Here is a 16567-nt window from a genome sequence, read left to right as displayed (position 1 = left end):
AGTTTCTCAACCTGTTTGTGTCTATTCTGCCGGAGACTGATGACTCACTGAATCTCTTTATTCTGATTGGTCCAGTCCTATTTCGGGTCCAATCAGATTGAGGCTCAGTGTAAACAGGAAAAGACAGAAGGAGTGAGTTGAGAAAATGGCCTTTCTTTGAAAAAGAGTTTCCTCCAAATGTTTCTCTCAACATGAGGGAAGCAGCAATGATTGGACTGATAGAGCTGGTCCTTCTGTGTGGAGAGGTGTCTGCAGGTGAGTGATGGGGTGTGAGAGGGGCAATGCCAGGCTGGGTACTGGGGCATTAACCCTGGGTCAGTGAGTGATGGGGTGTGAGAGGGGCAATGCCAGGCTGGGTACTGGGGCATTAACCCTGGGTCAGTGAGTGATGGGGTGTGAGAGGGGCAATGCCAGGCTGGGTACTGGGGCATTAACCCTGGGTCAGTGAGTGATGGGGTGTGAGAGGGGCAGTGCCAGGCTGGGCACTGGGGCATTAACCTTGGGTCAGTGAGTGATGGGGTGTGAGAGGGGCAATGCCAGGCTGGGTACAGGGGCATGGGTGGAGGTCTTGCTCTCAGTTTGGAATCAGTGTTTTGGGGTTCATGCCCTGATCTCTGTGTGTGTGTGTGTGTGTGTGTGTGTGTGTGTGTGTGTGTGTGTGTGTGTGTGTGTGTGTGAGGGTGTTGGTGTTTTTAGGGTGTCTATCCTGAATTCTTTCTCTCCATATTTCAGGGTCTCACTCTCTCCGGTGTTTCCTCACGGGAATGACTCCAATTCCAGGTTTCCCGGAGTTTGTGGCTGTCGGTTATGTGGACGGTGTCCCGTTTGTTGTGTACGACAGCGATCGGAGGGAGCTGATCCCCCGGGAGCAGTGGATGGTGGAGAGTGAGGGGCTTGAGTCCTGGGAACAGAAGAAGAAGCTCACACAGGAGGGGGCACGATGTCTCAAAGATAATATTCAGACCCTCATGTATCGAACCAACCAACCAGTCAGGAGGTGAACCGTTGGAGAAAATCTCCATTACAAGGGAGAAAGTGTTAGGTTTGTTAGAGAATATAAAGACTGACAAATCCCCAGGGCCTGATGGAATCTATCCAAGGCTGCTCAGGGAGACAAGAGATGAAATCGCTGGGCCTCTGACGCAAATCTTTGTCTCGTCACTGGACGCAGGTGAGGTCCCAGAGGATTGGAGGATAGCTAATGTGGTCCCATTATTTAAGAAGGGTAGGAAGGATAACCCGGATAATTATAGGCCGGTGAGCTTGACGTCCGTGGTGGGGAAGTTGTTGGAGAAGATTCTTAGAGATAGGATGTATGCGCATTTAGAAAGGAATAAACTCATTAACGATAGTCAGCATGGTTTTGTGAGAGGGAGGTCATGCCTCACTAACCTGGTGGAGTTTTTGGAAGAAGTGACCAGAATGGTTGACGAGGGAAGGGCCGTGGATGTGGTCTATATGGACTTTGGTAAAGCGTTTGACAAAGTCCCTCATGGTAGGCGGGTGAAAAAGGTGGGATCTCATGGGATAAAGGGGGCGGTGGCTAGATGGGTGGAGAACTGGCTTGGTCACAGAAGACAGAGGGTGGTAGTGGAAGGGTCTTTTTCCGGCTGTGACTAGTGGTGTTCCGCAGGGCTCTGTATGGGGACCTCTGCTGTTTGTGATTCATATAAACGATCTGGAAGAAGGTGTAACTGGGGTGATCAGTAAGTTTGTGGACGACACAAAATTGGCAGGACTTGCAGATAGTGAGGAGCATTGTCAGAAGCTACAGAAGGATATAGATAGGCTGGAAATTTGGGCAAAGAGATGGCAGATGGAGTTCAATCCTGATAAATGCGAAGAGATGCATTTTGGTAGAAATAATGTAGGGAGGAGCTATATAATAAATGGCAGAACCATAAAGGGTGTAGATACGCAGAGGGACCTGGGTGTGCAAGTCCACAGATCCTTGAAGGTGACGTCACAGGTGAAGAAGGTGGTGAAGAAGGCATATGGCATGCTTGCCTTTATAGGATGGGGCATAGAGTATAAAAGTTGGGGTCTGATGTTGCAGATGTATAGAACGTTGGTTCGGCCGCATTTGGAATACTGCGTCCAGTTCTGGTCGCCACACTACCAGAAGGACGTGGGGACTTTGGAGAGAGTACAGAGGAGGTTTACCAGGATGTTGCCTGGTATGGAGGGGCTTAGTTATGAGGAGAGATTGGGTAAACTGGGGTTGTTCTCCCTGGAAAGATGGAGGATGAGGGGAGACTTAATAGAGGTGTATAAAATTATGAAAGGCATAGATAGGGTGAACGGTGGGAAGGTTTTCCCCAGGTCGGTGGTGACGTTCACGAGGGGTCATAGGTTCAAGGTGAAGGCGGGGGGGGAGGTTTAACACAGATATCAGAAGGACATATTTTACACAGAGGGTGGCGGGGGCCTGGAATGCGCTGCCAGGCAAGGTGGTGGAGGCGGACACACTGGGGAACGTTTAAGACTTATCTAGACAGCCATATGAACGGAGTGGGAATGGAGGGATACAAAAGAATGGTCTAGTTTGGACCAGGGAACGGCACGGGCTTGGCGGGTCGAAGGGCCTGTTCCTGTGCTGTATTGTTCTTTGTTCTTTGTGAGTCTTCACTCTCCCAGCACTCAGCCTCTCTCTCAGGATGCGGGGCGTCTGGGTCAGAGTGGGAGAAACTGGGAGCGGATCAGGATCTGGGACTGGGGGCTGATTAACTGAGGTTGTGCATGAGCTCTGTAAGGTCTGTTGGTCGACTGAATCTGATTGTGTGTGTTTGGTGGCTTTGCCTCCAGTTGGATTGGGCCAGATTGGCTGTGTGTGTGTGTGTGTGTGTGTGGTGGCTGGACCTCCAGTGGGAACGGATCTGTTTGGATGGGTTCATGGTGAGTGCGGCTTTTATTGGGACTGGCCCTGATTGGCAGGTTATCTTTCTAATCCACCGGGATCCACATACACCAGCTGATGACCGGCTGTGACCTGAGTGATGATGGGAATACGACTGGATTCAACCAGTACGGGTGGGACGGACTAGATTTCATCAGTTTTGATAAGGATCTTCTGGTGTGGGTGACCCCCGTCCCTTGGGGAGAGATCATCAAACAAAAGTGGGAGGGCAGCACGGTCATTAACCAGCGATGGAAACGTTACCTGGAGGTGGAGTGTATCGAGTGGCTGAGGAAATATCTGGAGTACGGACAAAAATTACTGAGAGTCGGTGAGCGAGGGGGGAGTGAGAGTCAGTGAGTGAGGGGGGAGTGAGAGTCGGTGAGTGAGGGGGGAGTGAGAGTCGGTGAATGAGGGGGGATGTGAGAGTCGGTGAGTGAGGGGGAGAGGGTGCTGGGGGGGAGGGTGCGGGGGAGTGAGGGGGGGAGGGTGCGGGGGGTGGGGGTGAGGTGGGAGGGTGCGGGGGGGAGGGTGCTGGGGGGGAGGGGAGAGGGTGCGGGGGGGAGGGCTCAATTTCCTTAAGGAAGACAGAATTCCCAGAGTTTTCCCTGAATTTGGCCATTGGGGTCTGTCATTCCCACAGGATTTAACATCAATCGTGTTTTGTGATGGTTCTGATCTTTCGCTGAATGTTTGGGGTACAGAGTGGATCTTCGCGGTTTAGCTGGTGTTTGGGGCTCTGATGGGTTTAGCTGGTGTTTAGGGTTTAGCTGGTGTTTGGGGGTCTGATGGGTTTAGCTGGTGTTTGGGGCTCTGATGGGTTTAGCTGGTGTTTGGGGGTCTGATGGGTTTTGCTGGTGTTTAGGGGTCTGATGGGTTTAGCTGGTGTTTGGGGGACTGATGGGTTTAGCTGGTGTTTGGAACGCTGATGGGTTTAGCTGGTGTTTGGGGGCCTGATGGGTTTTGCTGCTGTTTGGGGGTCTGATGGGTTTCGCTAGTGTTTGGGGGTCTGATCGGTTTTGCTGGTGTTTGGGGGTCTGATGACTTTAGCTGGTGTTTGGAGCGCTGATGGGTTTAGCTGGTGTTTGGGGGCCTGATGGGTTTAGCTGGTGTTTGGGGCTCTGATGGCTTTTGGTGTTGTTTGGGGCTCTGATGGGTTTAGCTGGTGTCTGGGGCTCTGATGGGTTTAGCTGGCGTTTGGGGGTCTGATGGGTTTTGATGGTGTTTGGGGGTCTGATGGGTTTAGCTTGTGTTTGGGGGTCTGATGGGTTTTGCTGGTGTTTGGGGGTCTGATGAGTTTAGCTGGTGTTTGGAGCGCTGATGGGTTTAGCTGGTGTTTGGGGCTCTGATGGCTTTTGGTGGTGTTTGGGGGTCTGATGGGTTTAGCTGGTGTTTGGGGGTCTGATGGGTTTAGCTGTGTTTGGGGCTCTGATGGGTTTAACTGGTGTTGTGTGGATGGAATGTTGAATGGCAGAAAATTTATGATCGAGAGTGAGGCCATTCAGCCCATCATATCCCTTCCTGTTAATGAAGAGCTCTCCAGCCTAATCTCACCTTCCTGTACTCGGTCTGCAGCTCTGTAGATCACAGCTCTTCAACTCGACATCCAAGAATTGACTCAATGTGGTGAGAGTTTCTGCCTCTACCATCCTTTCAGACAGTGAGTCCCGGGTCCCTCGCACCCTCTGGGTGAAAAACTCTTTCCTCATTTCCACCCTGATCTTTCTACCAATTACTTTAAACCTGTGCCCCTTGGTTTTTGACCCTTGTGCTTGGGTAAATGTGTTATCTCTATTTACCATGGCTCCTCATAATTATATCCACCTCAATTAAATCTCCCCTCGGCCTCCTCTGTTCGACAGAATCCTATTCCAGCCTATCCGTTCTTTCCTCACAGTGAACATTCTCCAGTCCTGTCCACATTAAACAATCTCCGCTGCATTCTCTCCAATACAATCACATCTTTTGTGTAATGTGCTGACCAGACTGTTTGCAATGCTTCAGCTCTCGTCTGTCTGATGTTGTTTACAGTTCTCGCAAAACCTCTCTGTTCTGTGTCTTGGCTAATAAAGGAGAACATGTTATATATCTTCCTAAACATGTTATTAACCTGTCCTGACCTGATACCTTTCCCAATCTGGGGACATACACTCCTGGGTCCTTCTGTTCCTCCACATTACTCATTATCCTCCCATTTATCGGGGAATCCCGTTGCCTTGTTAATCCTCCCAAAATCCATCACCTCTCAGTGCTCCGGATTGAATTCCATTTTCCACTGTTCTTCCCAACTGCCCAGACCATCTCTATCTTCCTGCAGTCTGAAGTTTTCCTCCTCACTGTCACCCACACGGACAATATTTGTACATCTCTAAACTTCTTTATCATTCCCCCTACATTTGAATCTAATTAATTAATATAAACTACAAAAAGCAAAGGCGTGAGAGCTGGGTCCTTTGAAACCCCCACTGGTAACAGCCTTGCAGTCACTAAAACCCCTTAACCCTTTGCTTCCTGCCACTGAGCTATTTGGGGTCTGATTTGCCAATGTGTGTTGGATCTCAATGATTTTTACATTTCTGACCAGCCCGCCGTGTGGGACCTTGTCTAAAGCATTATTAAAATCTCTCTTGACCACGTCCACCCCACTGCCCTCATCAACCCTCCTTCTTACCTCTTCCAAATTTTAAATCAGTTTAGTCTAAATGAAGGTGTGCACCGTTCCTCAAAATTGATTCCAATAATTTTCCCACCACCGAAGTTACACTAACTGGTGTATAATTACTCAGGTTACCTTTTCTTCCCTTTTCAATCCATGGTGTAATGTTGGTAGTCCTTTAATCTTCTTCCACACTCCTGTAGCCCGGAAGGGATGATTCTGATGATCAGAGCCTCTTGAATGTCCTCCCTTGCTTCTTTTAACCAGGAGATTTATCGACTTTCAAAACTCTAAAATCTGTTAATCCATTCTCTGTTACAATGTTTATCTGATGCAGTAATTCACACTCTTCTTCTTTAAGTGCAATGTCAGCATTGCTCCCTGTTTCCCAAAGACAGCGGCAATGTATTTATTCACAATCTCACCACATTCTCCACCCTCTCACACGGACAATCTTATTGGTCTCCAACAGACTCTACCCTTTCCTTCTCCTTTTCTCTTCATGTACTTAGAGAACATCCTTGGAGGTTTCTTGATATTTTCTTGGCAGCATTTTTCATCCTCTCACTTTACTTTCCTGGTTTCCCTTTTAATTTCACCCCTACACTCTCTGTACGATTCCAGGTTTCTGCAGTATTAGGTGTTAGGGTTCTGATGGATTTTGCTTCTGGTATATGTGGGAGTTGGGTGGATCTGAGGGGTTTTGTTGGGGGTGTTCCACTTCTGCTGGGATTGCCTCACTCTATAGCGATGTATTTCTTTCTCATCCTCAGTGTCCGGTTTGTAATCCAGGGACACCAGCCCCGAGATCAGCGGCAGAGTGGATGAGAGCATCTGGGAAGATTTAATTGAAATGACAGCGACTGACTGATTTAAACACTGCATATGTGACTCTCTGTGAACGGAACTGTGGCAATAGTTTGTCAGGAATTGCTCTATCTGGAGCTGCACTTTTGAAGCTGTTCTGATCTGACCTGTTTACCCTGCACAGATTCTGGAGTAAGAAGTCTCACAACACCAAGTTAAAGTCCAAGAGGTTTATTTGGGATCACGAGCTTTTGTATCGCTGCTCCTTCATCAGGCGATTCATTGTTTACCCTGCACTGATTCTAGAGGTTATGGGTTGTCAGGCATTGCTGTATCAGGAGCTGCACTGTTTAAGCTATTCTGATCTGCCTAGTTTACCCTGTGCAGATTCTAGAGGTGATGGGCTCTCAGGCATTGCTCTGTCTGTTTAAGCTACTCTGATCTGCCCTGTGTTGTGGGGATTTTTGGTGATCAGCCTTCTCAAGTTGTTACAACTTTTTTCCCTTGATGTAGCCAAACCAAGTCACACATCTGTTTGATATGCAAGCTATATCGCAAGGATCCCAGAAAGGCAGCCAGAGTACAGAATTCAGAATTGCACAAGCAGTTATACTTTCAGATATGATTACGAGTAACCAACATACCAATCAAGGTATGGGAGTTATCTCTATCCACTCACAATTATTGATTCAGGTTACAACATGCATATGATACAAATGTTAAACACCAATCACCACCGTTGCATGCCTGTTTAATTATGTGACATTACTGTGCCTTTAAGAAATGTATTATTTAAATCATGTTTTCTGCAGTTTGTAGGCAGCTGTGTTTTTTTCATTGTTGCCAACTTGTGTGCTTAGGTGTCCTTTTATTGCTGCTTAAATGGGGTTTTGTTTATTTTTAATCTGGGCCTACTGTGATGTCCTGGAGCTTTACGAGTTTACAACCCTTTTCAATTGTTAGAGGGAAGAATGATTGATAGGTCAGGTGACAAGAGTTATTTCACTTGTGGTTTGGGCTGCTGGCTGCTTTTTTAGTTGGAAGGTGTTTGGACTTCAGACTGAAAGGCGGTATTTCCGTGCCTCTCTCCCTGTTATTAGAAATTCTGCTCTGTTGGAAGCAGTTTTTCTTGCCTTCCTGGAGTGAAAACCTTGCTGTCAGTGGTTTGCTGGTTAATAGTTAGAGGCCAGCAGTGGCTTTATCTCTACCTCAATGTCTACTGGAAGTTACAAGCCTGAGACACCAGAGTTTCAATTCTATCCAAAGGACTAATTCACAGCAGGCATTGCTGAGCTGCAAAACCGCGTGAGTATTCTTATTTTCTGTGCTAAACCTGAGGCAGGTGTATGTTTATAAGGATGTTTGTTGTATTGGAACAGTGTATTTCGTTGTTAAGGTTTATACAATATCATGGTTGTGTTTTTTCTTGTTTGTAATAGTAAAGGTTATTGCACATTTTCATTCTATTTGTTAACTGTATTCTTAAATAAACTTTGTTTGATTAAAGCTCCCTAGCGGGTCATTTAAATTATAGCTGAAGTGAAACATCTCATGCTTCCCCCAGCCAAATTCAAAGTGTAAAACTTATGGTTCAGGCTGACTTCATAAAATACCTTGGAGTTTCTGACCTGGATTATAACAATTATAATATCCAATGAGCATGAAGATTTAATCATGTTAGCTGACCTAATAGAGGTGGCACAGTGGGGCAGCACGGTGGCACAGTGGTTAGCACTGCTGCCTCACAGCACCAAGGACCAGGGTTCAATTCCGGCCTCGGGTCACTGTCTGTGTGGAGTTTGCACATTCTCCCTGTGCCTGTGTGGGTTTCCTCCGGGTGCTCCGGTTTCCGCCCACAGTCCAAAGATGCGGGTTAGGTTGATTGCCATGATAAATTGACCCTCGTGTCAGGGGGATTAGCAGGATAAATATGTGGGGTTACAGCAATAGGGCCTGGTGGGATTGTGGTCGGTGCAGACTCGATGGGCCAAATGGCCTCATTCTGCACTGTAGGGATTCTATGAATTCATGTTGTTACAAGTTATCTGTAACATCCTAGCTTGAGTCTGGGTTTGTAGATATCAAATACCTCTCCCATGTCCAGATGTCTAATTTAATGAACTCTTTCAGTCTAATAGCCTTTGTTAATAAATGAACCTCTATTCTAGGCTTTCCTTCCTTGTGTCTCGGCCTTGACGCTTATCTGGGAAGCTTTAATAGAGGCCAGTGGTTTTTCTCATAGCAGATTCTGTATGATCATTAACACTTTCACTCTGTTTATCCTGTCGAGGGAGGTGATCTTCCCTTTGTGCCCCACTGGCTGATGGTCGGGGTGAGTCGGTAATATTGTGAGCAAGTTGAGAAATCAGGTTCACGCCCGATTTCTCCCCTGTTGCGATCTTACCCACACCAGACATCCGGCAAGGTCAGCTTCGCATCCATTTCCGGTGCAAGGCTGAATAAATCATTTAAATAAAATTTACATATCTTTTGCATTGAGTTCACGAGCCTGGGACGTTATCGTCTGTGTTCACTTTCCTCTGTGGCCTCACCGGGAGAGATTCTCTCCAGCGAGAATCACAGCTGGCCCCCACCAATGGGGACCAGATGTAACGGCCTCGCTGGTAGAAATAGAGGCCTTGTGGCTCTCCGCCAGGGGTAGCTGGCAGGGAGGGTGCCCCTTGGGCAGTGCCAGTCTAGCACCCTGGCATTGCCAACTGGGTATCAGGCTATGCTACGAAGGTGGGGCCTGAGGGGGCAGGCCTATTGGGGAGGGGCCAGGCCAGGGCAGCCGATTGGTGCTAGTGGGCTGGGGGGAACCTCTGTGCACTGTGCCACAGTGATCAGTGGGGGAGGGAGGGGCATGCTCCAGGCTGGCCATGGCAGGGGAGGGGGGGTTCGGGCTGGCTATTGTGGTGGGAGGGGGTGTCGCGAAGTCGATCTGTCTGAGCAGGTGGGGCAAGTTGCGAGAGTAGATCGGCGCAAGCAGGCAAGAGGGTCACGGTCGGCCACTGGTCCCCACAGTAGCTGGGGACGGGGTGCTGTGTTTGGGCCAGAGAGGCTGGCTGAGAACAGCAGAGGCTGAGTGACAGTCCTCTCAGCTCTCACAGCAGAAGGACCTTTGCAAGGTCAGAAATGCACATCAAGCGATGGTAACAGACGGTGATGGGAACATTTGGTGGATCTCTGTATATGGACTTTCGAAAAAAATTACCACACAGGATTATTAGTGAAGATTAAATCTGTTCTTTGCACATCTCTATAGCTGGATCACAATGATTCCTGATTTTGATAATCCCACCACACATCAAGCTGTGTGATACATGCCCGGTACTTCCACATGGAGTTTGGGCTGCTGGCAGTGTCGAGGTATTGTCACTGGATAGGAATCCAGAGACACAGGATAAAGCTCTGGGAATCTGGGTTGAATCCCATTATGGTAGAGGATGGAAATTGAACTCAATAAAAAATAAAGTCTAATGATGACCACGAAGCCATTGCCGACTGTTGTAAAAACCCATCTTGTTCACTAATGTCCTTGAAGGAAGGAAATCTGCTGTCCTTACCTGGTCTGCCCTACATGTGACTCCAGACCCACAGCAATGTGGTTGTCTCTTAAATGCCTTTGGAAATGACCCAGCAGGATCGAGGTGAAGACTGTGCAATGTTCATGTACCCATTTTATCTGTATCACTGTAGCCTTGCCCCACTGCTGCATCCTCTTCGACAGAGCTGCCTTGGGGTTTGCACATGGTTGGGGTGAGGGGGGGGGGGCGGGGGGGGGGGGGGGGGCGGTGCGGGGGGGAGAGGGTGCTGAACAAAAGTTAAAGTTTCCAGTTTATTTATTAGTGTCACAAGTAGACTTACGTTAACGTTGCAATGAAGGTTACTGTGAAAATCCTCCAGTGCCTGTTCAGTTACACTGAGGGAGAATTTAGCATTTCTAATGCACCTCAACAGCACAACTTTTGGAATGTGGGAAGAAACCAGAGCACCCGGAGAAAACCCACGCAGACACGGGGAGAACGTGCAGACTCGGCACAGACAGTTGCCCAAGCCGGGGATTGAATCCAGGTCCCTGGCGCTGTGGGGCAGCAGTGCTAACCACTGCGCCATCGTGCTGCCCAGACCCAGGAGATGGGGTGTCTGCTGGGGAGATCTCTCTAGATTTGGCCAAATGTGCAGTGCAGCCTGTGGATGTGTCCCTGTGCCGCCTGTTCGGAGAGTAGTGGTGTGGCCTGTAAGGCTGTGAGTTGAGTCTGTAAACTGGCCATTGCAGGGGTACTGTGGGTGTGCTTGCTGACTTCTACTTCTGTTTTCACCTTCCAACAATGGTTTTCACAGAAGATACACACCGACAGACAGCCCGGGGCAGCTAGGCTATTTAACTTACTTGAAGGCTGCTGGTTTTAGTTCAGAATTTGACCTTTACTCGAAAACTGAACGTGCAAAAGATTTCCGAGTTAAATTTCCACTTGGAACCACATTCCCAAATTTACTCCTTTGGTCTCTGTCTCACTCAGACTGAAGCTTCTCCTCACTGACCGTATAGTTCCTACTTCACACGTAACAGAATGACACTCATCCAGTCACTCTCGCATTCGGATCCCAACATTATTTCTGGACAATGGGGAGGGGGGGAGTGGCAGGGAAGGGGAGACAGGGGTCCTGTTGTGGGGTCTTTGCTTACACCCCACTGCATGGTCCCATGGCCTTTCATAATGACCAGCCTATCAATTGTCATTTTATACCAAACTATCATGGACAAGGTGTTGTGGGGTATTTCAAGATGACCGGTGCAATCTTAAACTATCGACAATGCAAAACTCACGAGGCAGATATCTCTGTATAAAGACAGAACATTTATTTAAAAGAAAAACAAGCAGCTGCCTGGAGACCACCAAAGGATTCAGTAGCTCTGTTGCAGAGTGACAAAACCTCTTCAATAGATCTGGCATATACAATCAAAAACAGATCAATTATAGTTTTTTCTTATCAATCATTCCCACCTGACATTAAAATCAATTACATTTAGTATATACACATCAATATAAATCTCTGTCAAGTACCTCAGCCAACTGCATTGTGCCTTCCAGAATAATGGTATCCCATTTGTCCATTAAAACCGGATGCTCACTCTCTTCTTGGCTAAAGCTACTTCACTGTTGCCAGGTTATGGTAGACACTACTGGAGAGGTCAAAGTGGATGTTCCCACCAGCTCACTGCCAAGATGGCTAGACATGTGATCCCATGTCTAGGAACATATCTATTCTGTGGACAGTGACTGAACCTTATTCATAATATTGTTTGAGTTATGAAACTTTCTGATATGAATTTTTCTAATTATTAGGTTCCCAGGCCTTTAGTTTTAAAATATTTGCCTTTGCCATCATACCTTGCGGGAGCTCGCTTTGGCTGATGTGAATAATACATTTAAGATACGTCGAAAATATCAATATATATGTTTTAAAATCATAACTACTTGTTTGATTCTGTTCCTGCATTCACATATGTGTGAACGATTCTTGTCAGCTTGTTGTAAGAATCATTTAACTCCTTACTAGTGTTCTGCTTTTGAGAGAACGCATTCTGTCTAAAAATCTTATTAGCTGTTAGAAACCTTCCTCTATACAAGGGCACAAACATCACCAAGAGTAAGTCAGCAAATTACCAGTCTAAACCATTTTTCCTTCTGTGAAATATATCTCAATACCAGATTACACCCATGATGATGCTAATATGTGTGCAGTGTGTATGTTTCCTAACACTACATCTCTCTCTCAATCACTCTCCTCGGACAAACATCCCATTATTTTTCATCCTATCTCAACTGGGAGCCCTGGATAATGTTGACAGTCAAATATAATTTTTTGACATTGAATTTGATTTCTGGCACTAACATGTTTGCTCCTTATCTTCGGTGACATCTCATTACTTCAGCAGAAGATTAAATGATACATTTTTCAAATCATCTCAAATTGAGAAAGCCCCATGTATAGTTTACTTCTGAACATTCATAGAAAGGAGCGAAAGTGTATTTTAAATCCCAGCAAATTTCTCCTTCAGCATTTTAAAATATTAATTCACATGTGATGAATTTGTGAATTCTAATTTCTTCTGCCCTTTTTTCATGTTTCTTTAAGTGAGTGCAATGGGGCAGCACCAAAGACCCAGGTTCGATTCCCGGCTTGGGTCACTGCCTGTGTGGAGTCTGCACGTTCTGCCCGTGTCTGTGTGGGTTTCCTCCCACAGACCAAAAGATGTGCTGGTGAGGTGCATTGACCATGCTAAATTCTCCCTCAGCAACAGGTGCCTGAGTGTGGCGACTAGGGGATTTTCATACGAACTTAATTGCAGTGTTAATGTAAGCCAACTTGTGACACTGATAAAATACTGAAACAAAAACTCCATTGGATAGTGTGCTCAAGTCAAGATCTCCCATTCCCAAGCACTCTGTCTTGGCAAATCACAAATATCTTTGAAATATCAAAGTCTTTGTACAAATTGGTATCTGCAGCTAAGTTTCCAATTCTTGTCACTGTTGGAAATATTGTTACACTTTGCAGTTTTGGACACAATTGTTACCTGTGCGGATGTGTGTGAGTTTATAAAACAGAAAAGGCTCATCCTGCTCGGAGCTGAATGGGTTAATTCTAAATCAGAACACGTTTGGTGAAGGAATTCACTGTCACTGTGATTTCAAAAAGAGACTGGGTTACAATGTTCTCAGAGTAATGGCGGTTTCAGCAGAACAAAGATATTTCTTCAAGTCTTGTGGATTCACCATTTCAAACTGGATATTTCCGAATAAAAACCTTGGAGCAAAATAGATCAGAAGATAAAGTCCCAATTGTTCCCCAGGGTGATTTTTATGGCTATTTTAAACACAAGAATAATCCATCAACAATCACCTTAAATTCAGCTCCTCAATTCGAAATTACACCGTCAAAGCTTAAAAAACGACTCCACTCTGACAGATGTGAATTTGTATCTGGATTAGAAATCCACATGCTTCACCAGTTTCAACAGAGTTTCATTGTAGCCGGTAACAAGCTTCCAATTTCAAAACTTTTAAACTGTTATCCTCTTTAAGACCGAACCATTTTCAGGAAAACACATCAGAGTTGGAGCCGGTCTGAAGGAACAGCAATGCAGAGCATTCACACAGCCTTTCCTCATTCACTAACAGGAAGTTTACACACACACATCTGTCCACACAATTCTTTCTCACAGCACTTCAAGTTTCACTCTGGATCTTTTCAACCTGACAAATGTAGCACGTGCCTTTTAAAAGGGGATAAAATAAATTCCATCACATCTTCTCACTTCACTAATGTCTGTTATTGAAATTAAGGGAGAACCGCGTTTCACAAATAACAGAAAAGGAAACATTGAAGATTGTTACATTGAAACAACAGAGGGCGGAGTTTCCAATAGTGTGTGTTTCAATTCCAAAACTTCTACAAACTTTCTCAACCTAAAAAGTGCAACTTGTTTTATTTTCTCGATTCTGGGGACACAATCTGAATTTCCTTTCACTCACTCACTTTAATTTCTATTTCACTGGAATTTTCCTGTTTAATTTTTCCCACCCGGAAGCCGAGGATCCGCTTCAGTCACTGTTTTGATTTGAAACTTATTTTAACTTTCTCTCTTTCCGACAACAGTCAATCCCGCAGCTCATTTTCCATCATCTCAATGGCATTGCCCCAGGTCTGTCTCCCCGCGGTTACAATCCGGACAACAGCATCAAACTGCCTCAGTTCACCCAGAATCTTCCAACTTCAACACGGAATTCTCCCTCTCTTCAGTTGTTGTCTGAATAAACTCAACCATGGAATCCTTGTAGTGCAGAAGGAGGCCATTCGGCCCATCGAGTCTGCACCGACTTCCTAAATAGCACTTTTGCCGAGGAGCTGAGTTACTCTCCACCAAATTCCCAACCTCTGATCCACTCTTGCAGCGACAGTGTTTAATTTCTTTTTTCTAACCTACTTCTGATATTCCACCAACCAGACATCAACGGCCCATTTCTGAAAAGCAGCGAGATCCATTTCTTCATCCTGATTCAATAATCTAATCTTTGGTCTCACATCTCCGTGATCTCGCACTATTTGTTTCTTCCTTTCGACTTTCTCCCAAACATTCCAATTTCCCGACGCTGATCCAAGCATCGAATCTCCAAATACTGTTTCTTTGTGCACCATTTTTCCTTTCAATTTCACTCTGCCTGATCAGCTAATCACTTTTTCAAATCAAGTACAGCACAGAGCTCATACACTGAGAGGGACAGTATCAGGTACAGGACACAGCTCACACACTGAGAGGGACACCATCAGGTACAGGACACAGCTCACACGCTGAGAGGGACACCATCAGGTACAGGACACAGCTCACACACTGAGAGGGACTGTATCAGTACAGGACACAGCTCACACACTGAGAGGGACAGTATCAGTACAGGACACAGCTCACAGACTGAGAGGGACAGTATCAGGTACAGGACACAGCTCACACGCTGAGAGGGACACCATCAGGTACAGGACACAGCTCACACACTGAGAGGGACAGTATCAGTACAGGACACAGCTCACAGACTGAGAGGGACAGTATCAGTACAGGACACAGCTCACACACTGAGAGGGACAGTATTAATACAGGACACAGCTCTTGGACTGAGAGGGACAGTATCAGTACAGGACACAGCTCACACACTGAGAGGGACAGTATCAGTACAAGACACAGCTCACACACTGAGAGGGACAGTATCAGTACAGGACACAGCTCACACACTGAGAGGGACAGTATCAGTACAAGACACAGCTCACACACTGAGAGGGACAGTATCAGTGCAGGACACAGCTCACACACTGAGAGGGACAGTATTAATACAGGACACAGCTCACACACTGAGAGGGACAGTATCAGTACAGGACACAGCTCACACACTGAGAGGGACAGTATCAGTACAAGACACAGCTCACACACTGAGAGGGACAGTATCAATACAAGACACAGCTCACACACTGAGAGGGACAATATCAGTACAGGACACAGCTCACAGACTGAGAGGGACAGTATCAGTACAAGACACAGCTCACAGACTGAGAGGGACAGTATCATTACAGGACACAGCTCACACACTGAGAGGGACAGTATCAGTACAGGACACAGCTCACACACTGAGAGGGACAGTATCAGTACAGGACACAGCTCACACACTGAGAGGGACAGTATCAGTACAGGACACAGCTCACACACTGAGAGGGACAGTATCAGTACAAGACACAGCTCACACACTGAGAGGGACAGTATTAATACAGGACACAGCTCACACACTGAGAGGGACAGTATTAATACAGGACACAGCTCACAGACTGAGAGGGACAGTATCAGTACAAGACACAGCTCACAGACTGAGAGGGACAGTATCATTACAGGACACAGCTCACACACTGAGAGGGACAGTATCAGTACAGGACACAGCTCACACACTGAGAGGGACAGTATCAGTACAGGACACAGCTCACACACTGAGAGGGACAGTATCAGTACAGGACACAGCTCACACACTGAGAGGGACAGTATCAGTACAAGACACAGCTCACACACTGAGAGGGACAGTATTAATACAGGACACAGCTCACACACTGAGAGGGACAGTATTAATACAGGACACAGCTCACACACTGAGAGGGACAGTATCAGTACAAGACACAGCTCACACACTGAGAGGGACAGTATCAGTACAGGACACAGCTCACAGACTGAGAGGGACAGTATCAGGTACAAGACACAGCTCACACACTGAGAGGGACAGTATCAGTACAGGACACAGCTCACAGACTGAGAGGGACAGTATCAGTACAGGACACAGCTCAGACTGAGAGGGACAGTATCAGTACAGGACACAGCTCACACACTGAGAGGGACAGTATCAGTACAGGACACAGCTCACACGCTGAGAGGGACAGTATCAGTACAGGACACAGCTCACAGACTGAGAGGGACAGTATCAGTACAGGACACAGCTCACACGCTGAGAGGGACAGTATCAGTACAGGACACAGCTCACACGCTGAGAGGGACAGTATCAGTACAGGACACAGCTCACACGCTGAGAGGGACAGTATCAGTACAGGACACAGCTCACAGACTGAGAGGGACAGTATCAGTACAAGACACAGCTCACACACTGAGAGGGACA

The 16567-nt window shown here is 46.7% G+C and overlaps 3 protein-coding genes across 4 annotated transcripts in view; all 3 read left to right on the top strand.

Annotated features, from left to right (window-relative positions):
- LOC144496932 (class I histocompatibility antigen, F10 alpha chain-like) overlaps positions 1–16567 on the top strand; it is a 126365-nt gene that overhangs the window by 25231 nt on the left and 84567 nt on the right. The gene's annotated exons all lie outside the window — the stretch shown is intronic.
- On the top strand, positions 107–7820 carry LOC144496952 (BOLA class I histocompatibility antigen, alpha chain BL3-7-like). The gene is made up of 3 exons (XM_078217588.1): positions 107–255; positions 733–997; positions 6326–7820. Exons 1-3 carry the CDS (start codon positions 192–194, stop codon positions 6378–6380), a joined length of 384 nt encoding a protein of 127 aa, XP_078073714.1. The 5' UTR covers positions 107–191; the 3' UTR covers positions 6381–7820.
- LOC144496919 (class I histocompatibility antigen, F10 alpha chain-like) overlaps positions 1178–16567 on the top strand; it is a 39445-nt gene continuing 24055 nt past the window's right edge. For both annotated transcript variants that reach the window (XM_078217537.1, XM_078217539.1), the window contains exon 1: positions 1178–3227. In XM_078217537.1, coding sequence (XP_078073663.1) covers positions 2975–3227 — 253 coding nt within the window. In that variant the 5' untranslated portion in view covers positions 1178–2974. The remainder of the gene's footprint in view (positions 3228–16567) is intronic.

The sequence above is a fragment of the Mustelus asterias genome, chromosome 8, assembly GCF_964213995.1.
Source record: "Mustelus asterias chromosome 8, sMusAst1.hap1.1, whole genome shotgun sequence".
Taxonomy (NCBI): domain Eukaryota; kingdom Metazoa; phylum Chordata; class Chondrichthyes; order Carcharhiniformes; family Triakidae; genus Mustelus; species Mustelus asterias.
Note: the sequence above shows the minus strand (reverse complement) of the source record. Positions and strands in the feature narration are given on the sequence as shown.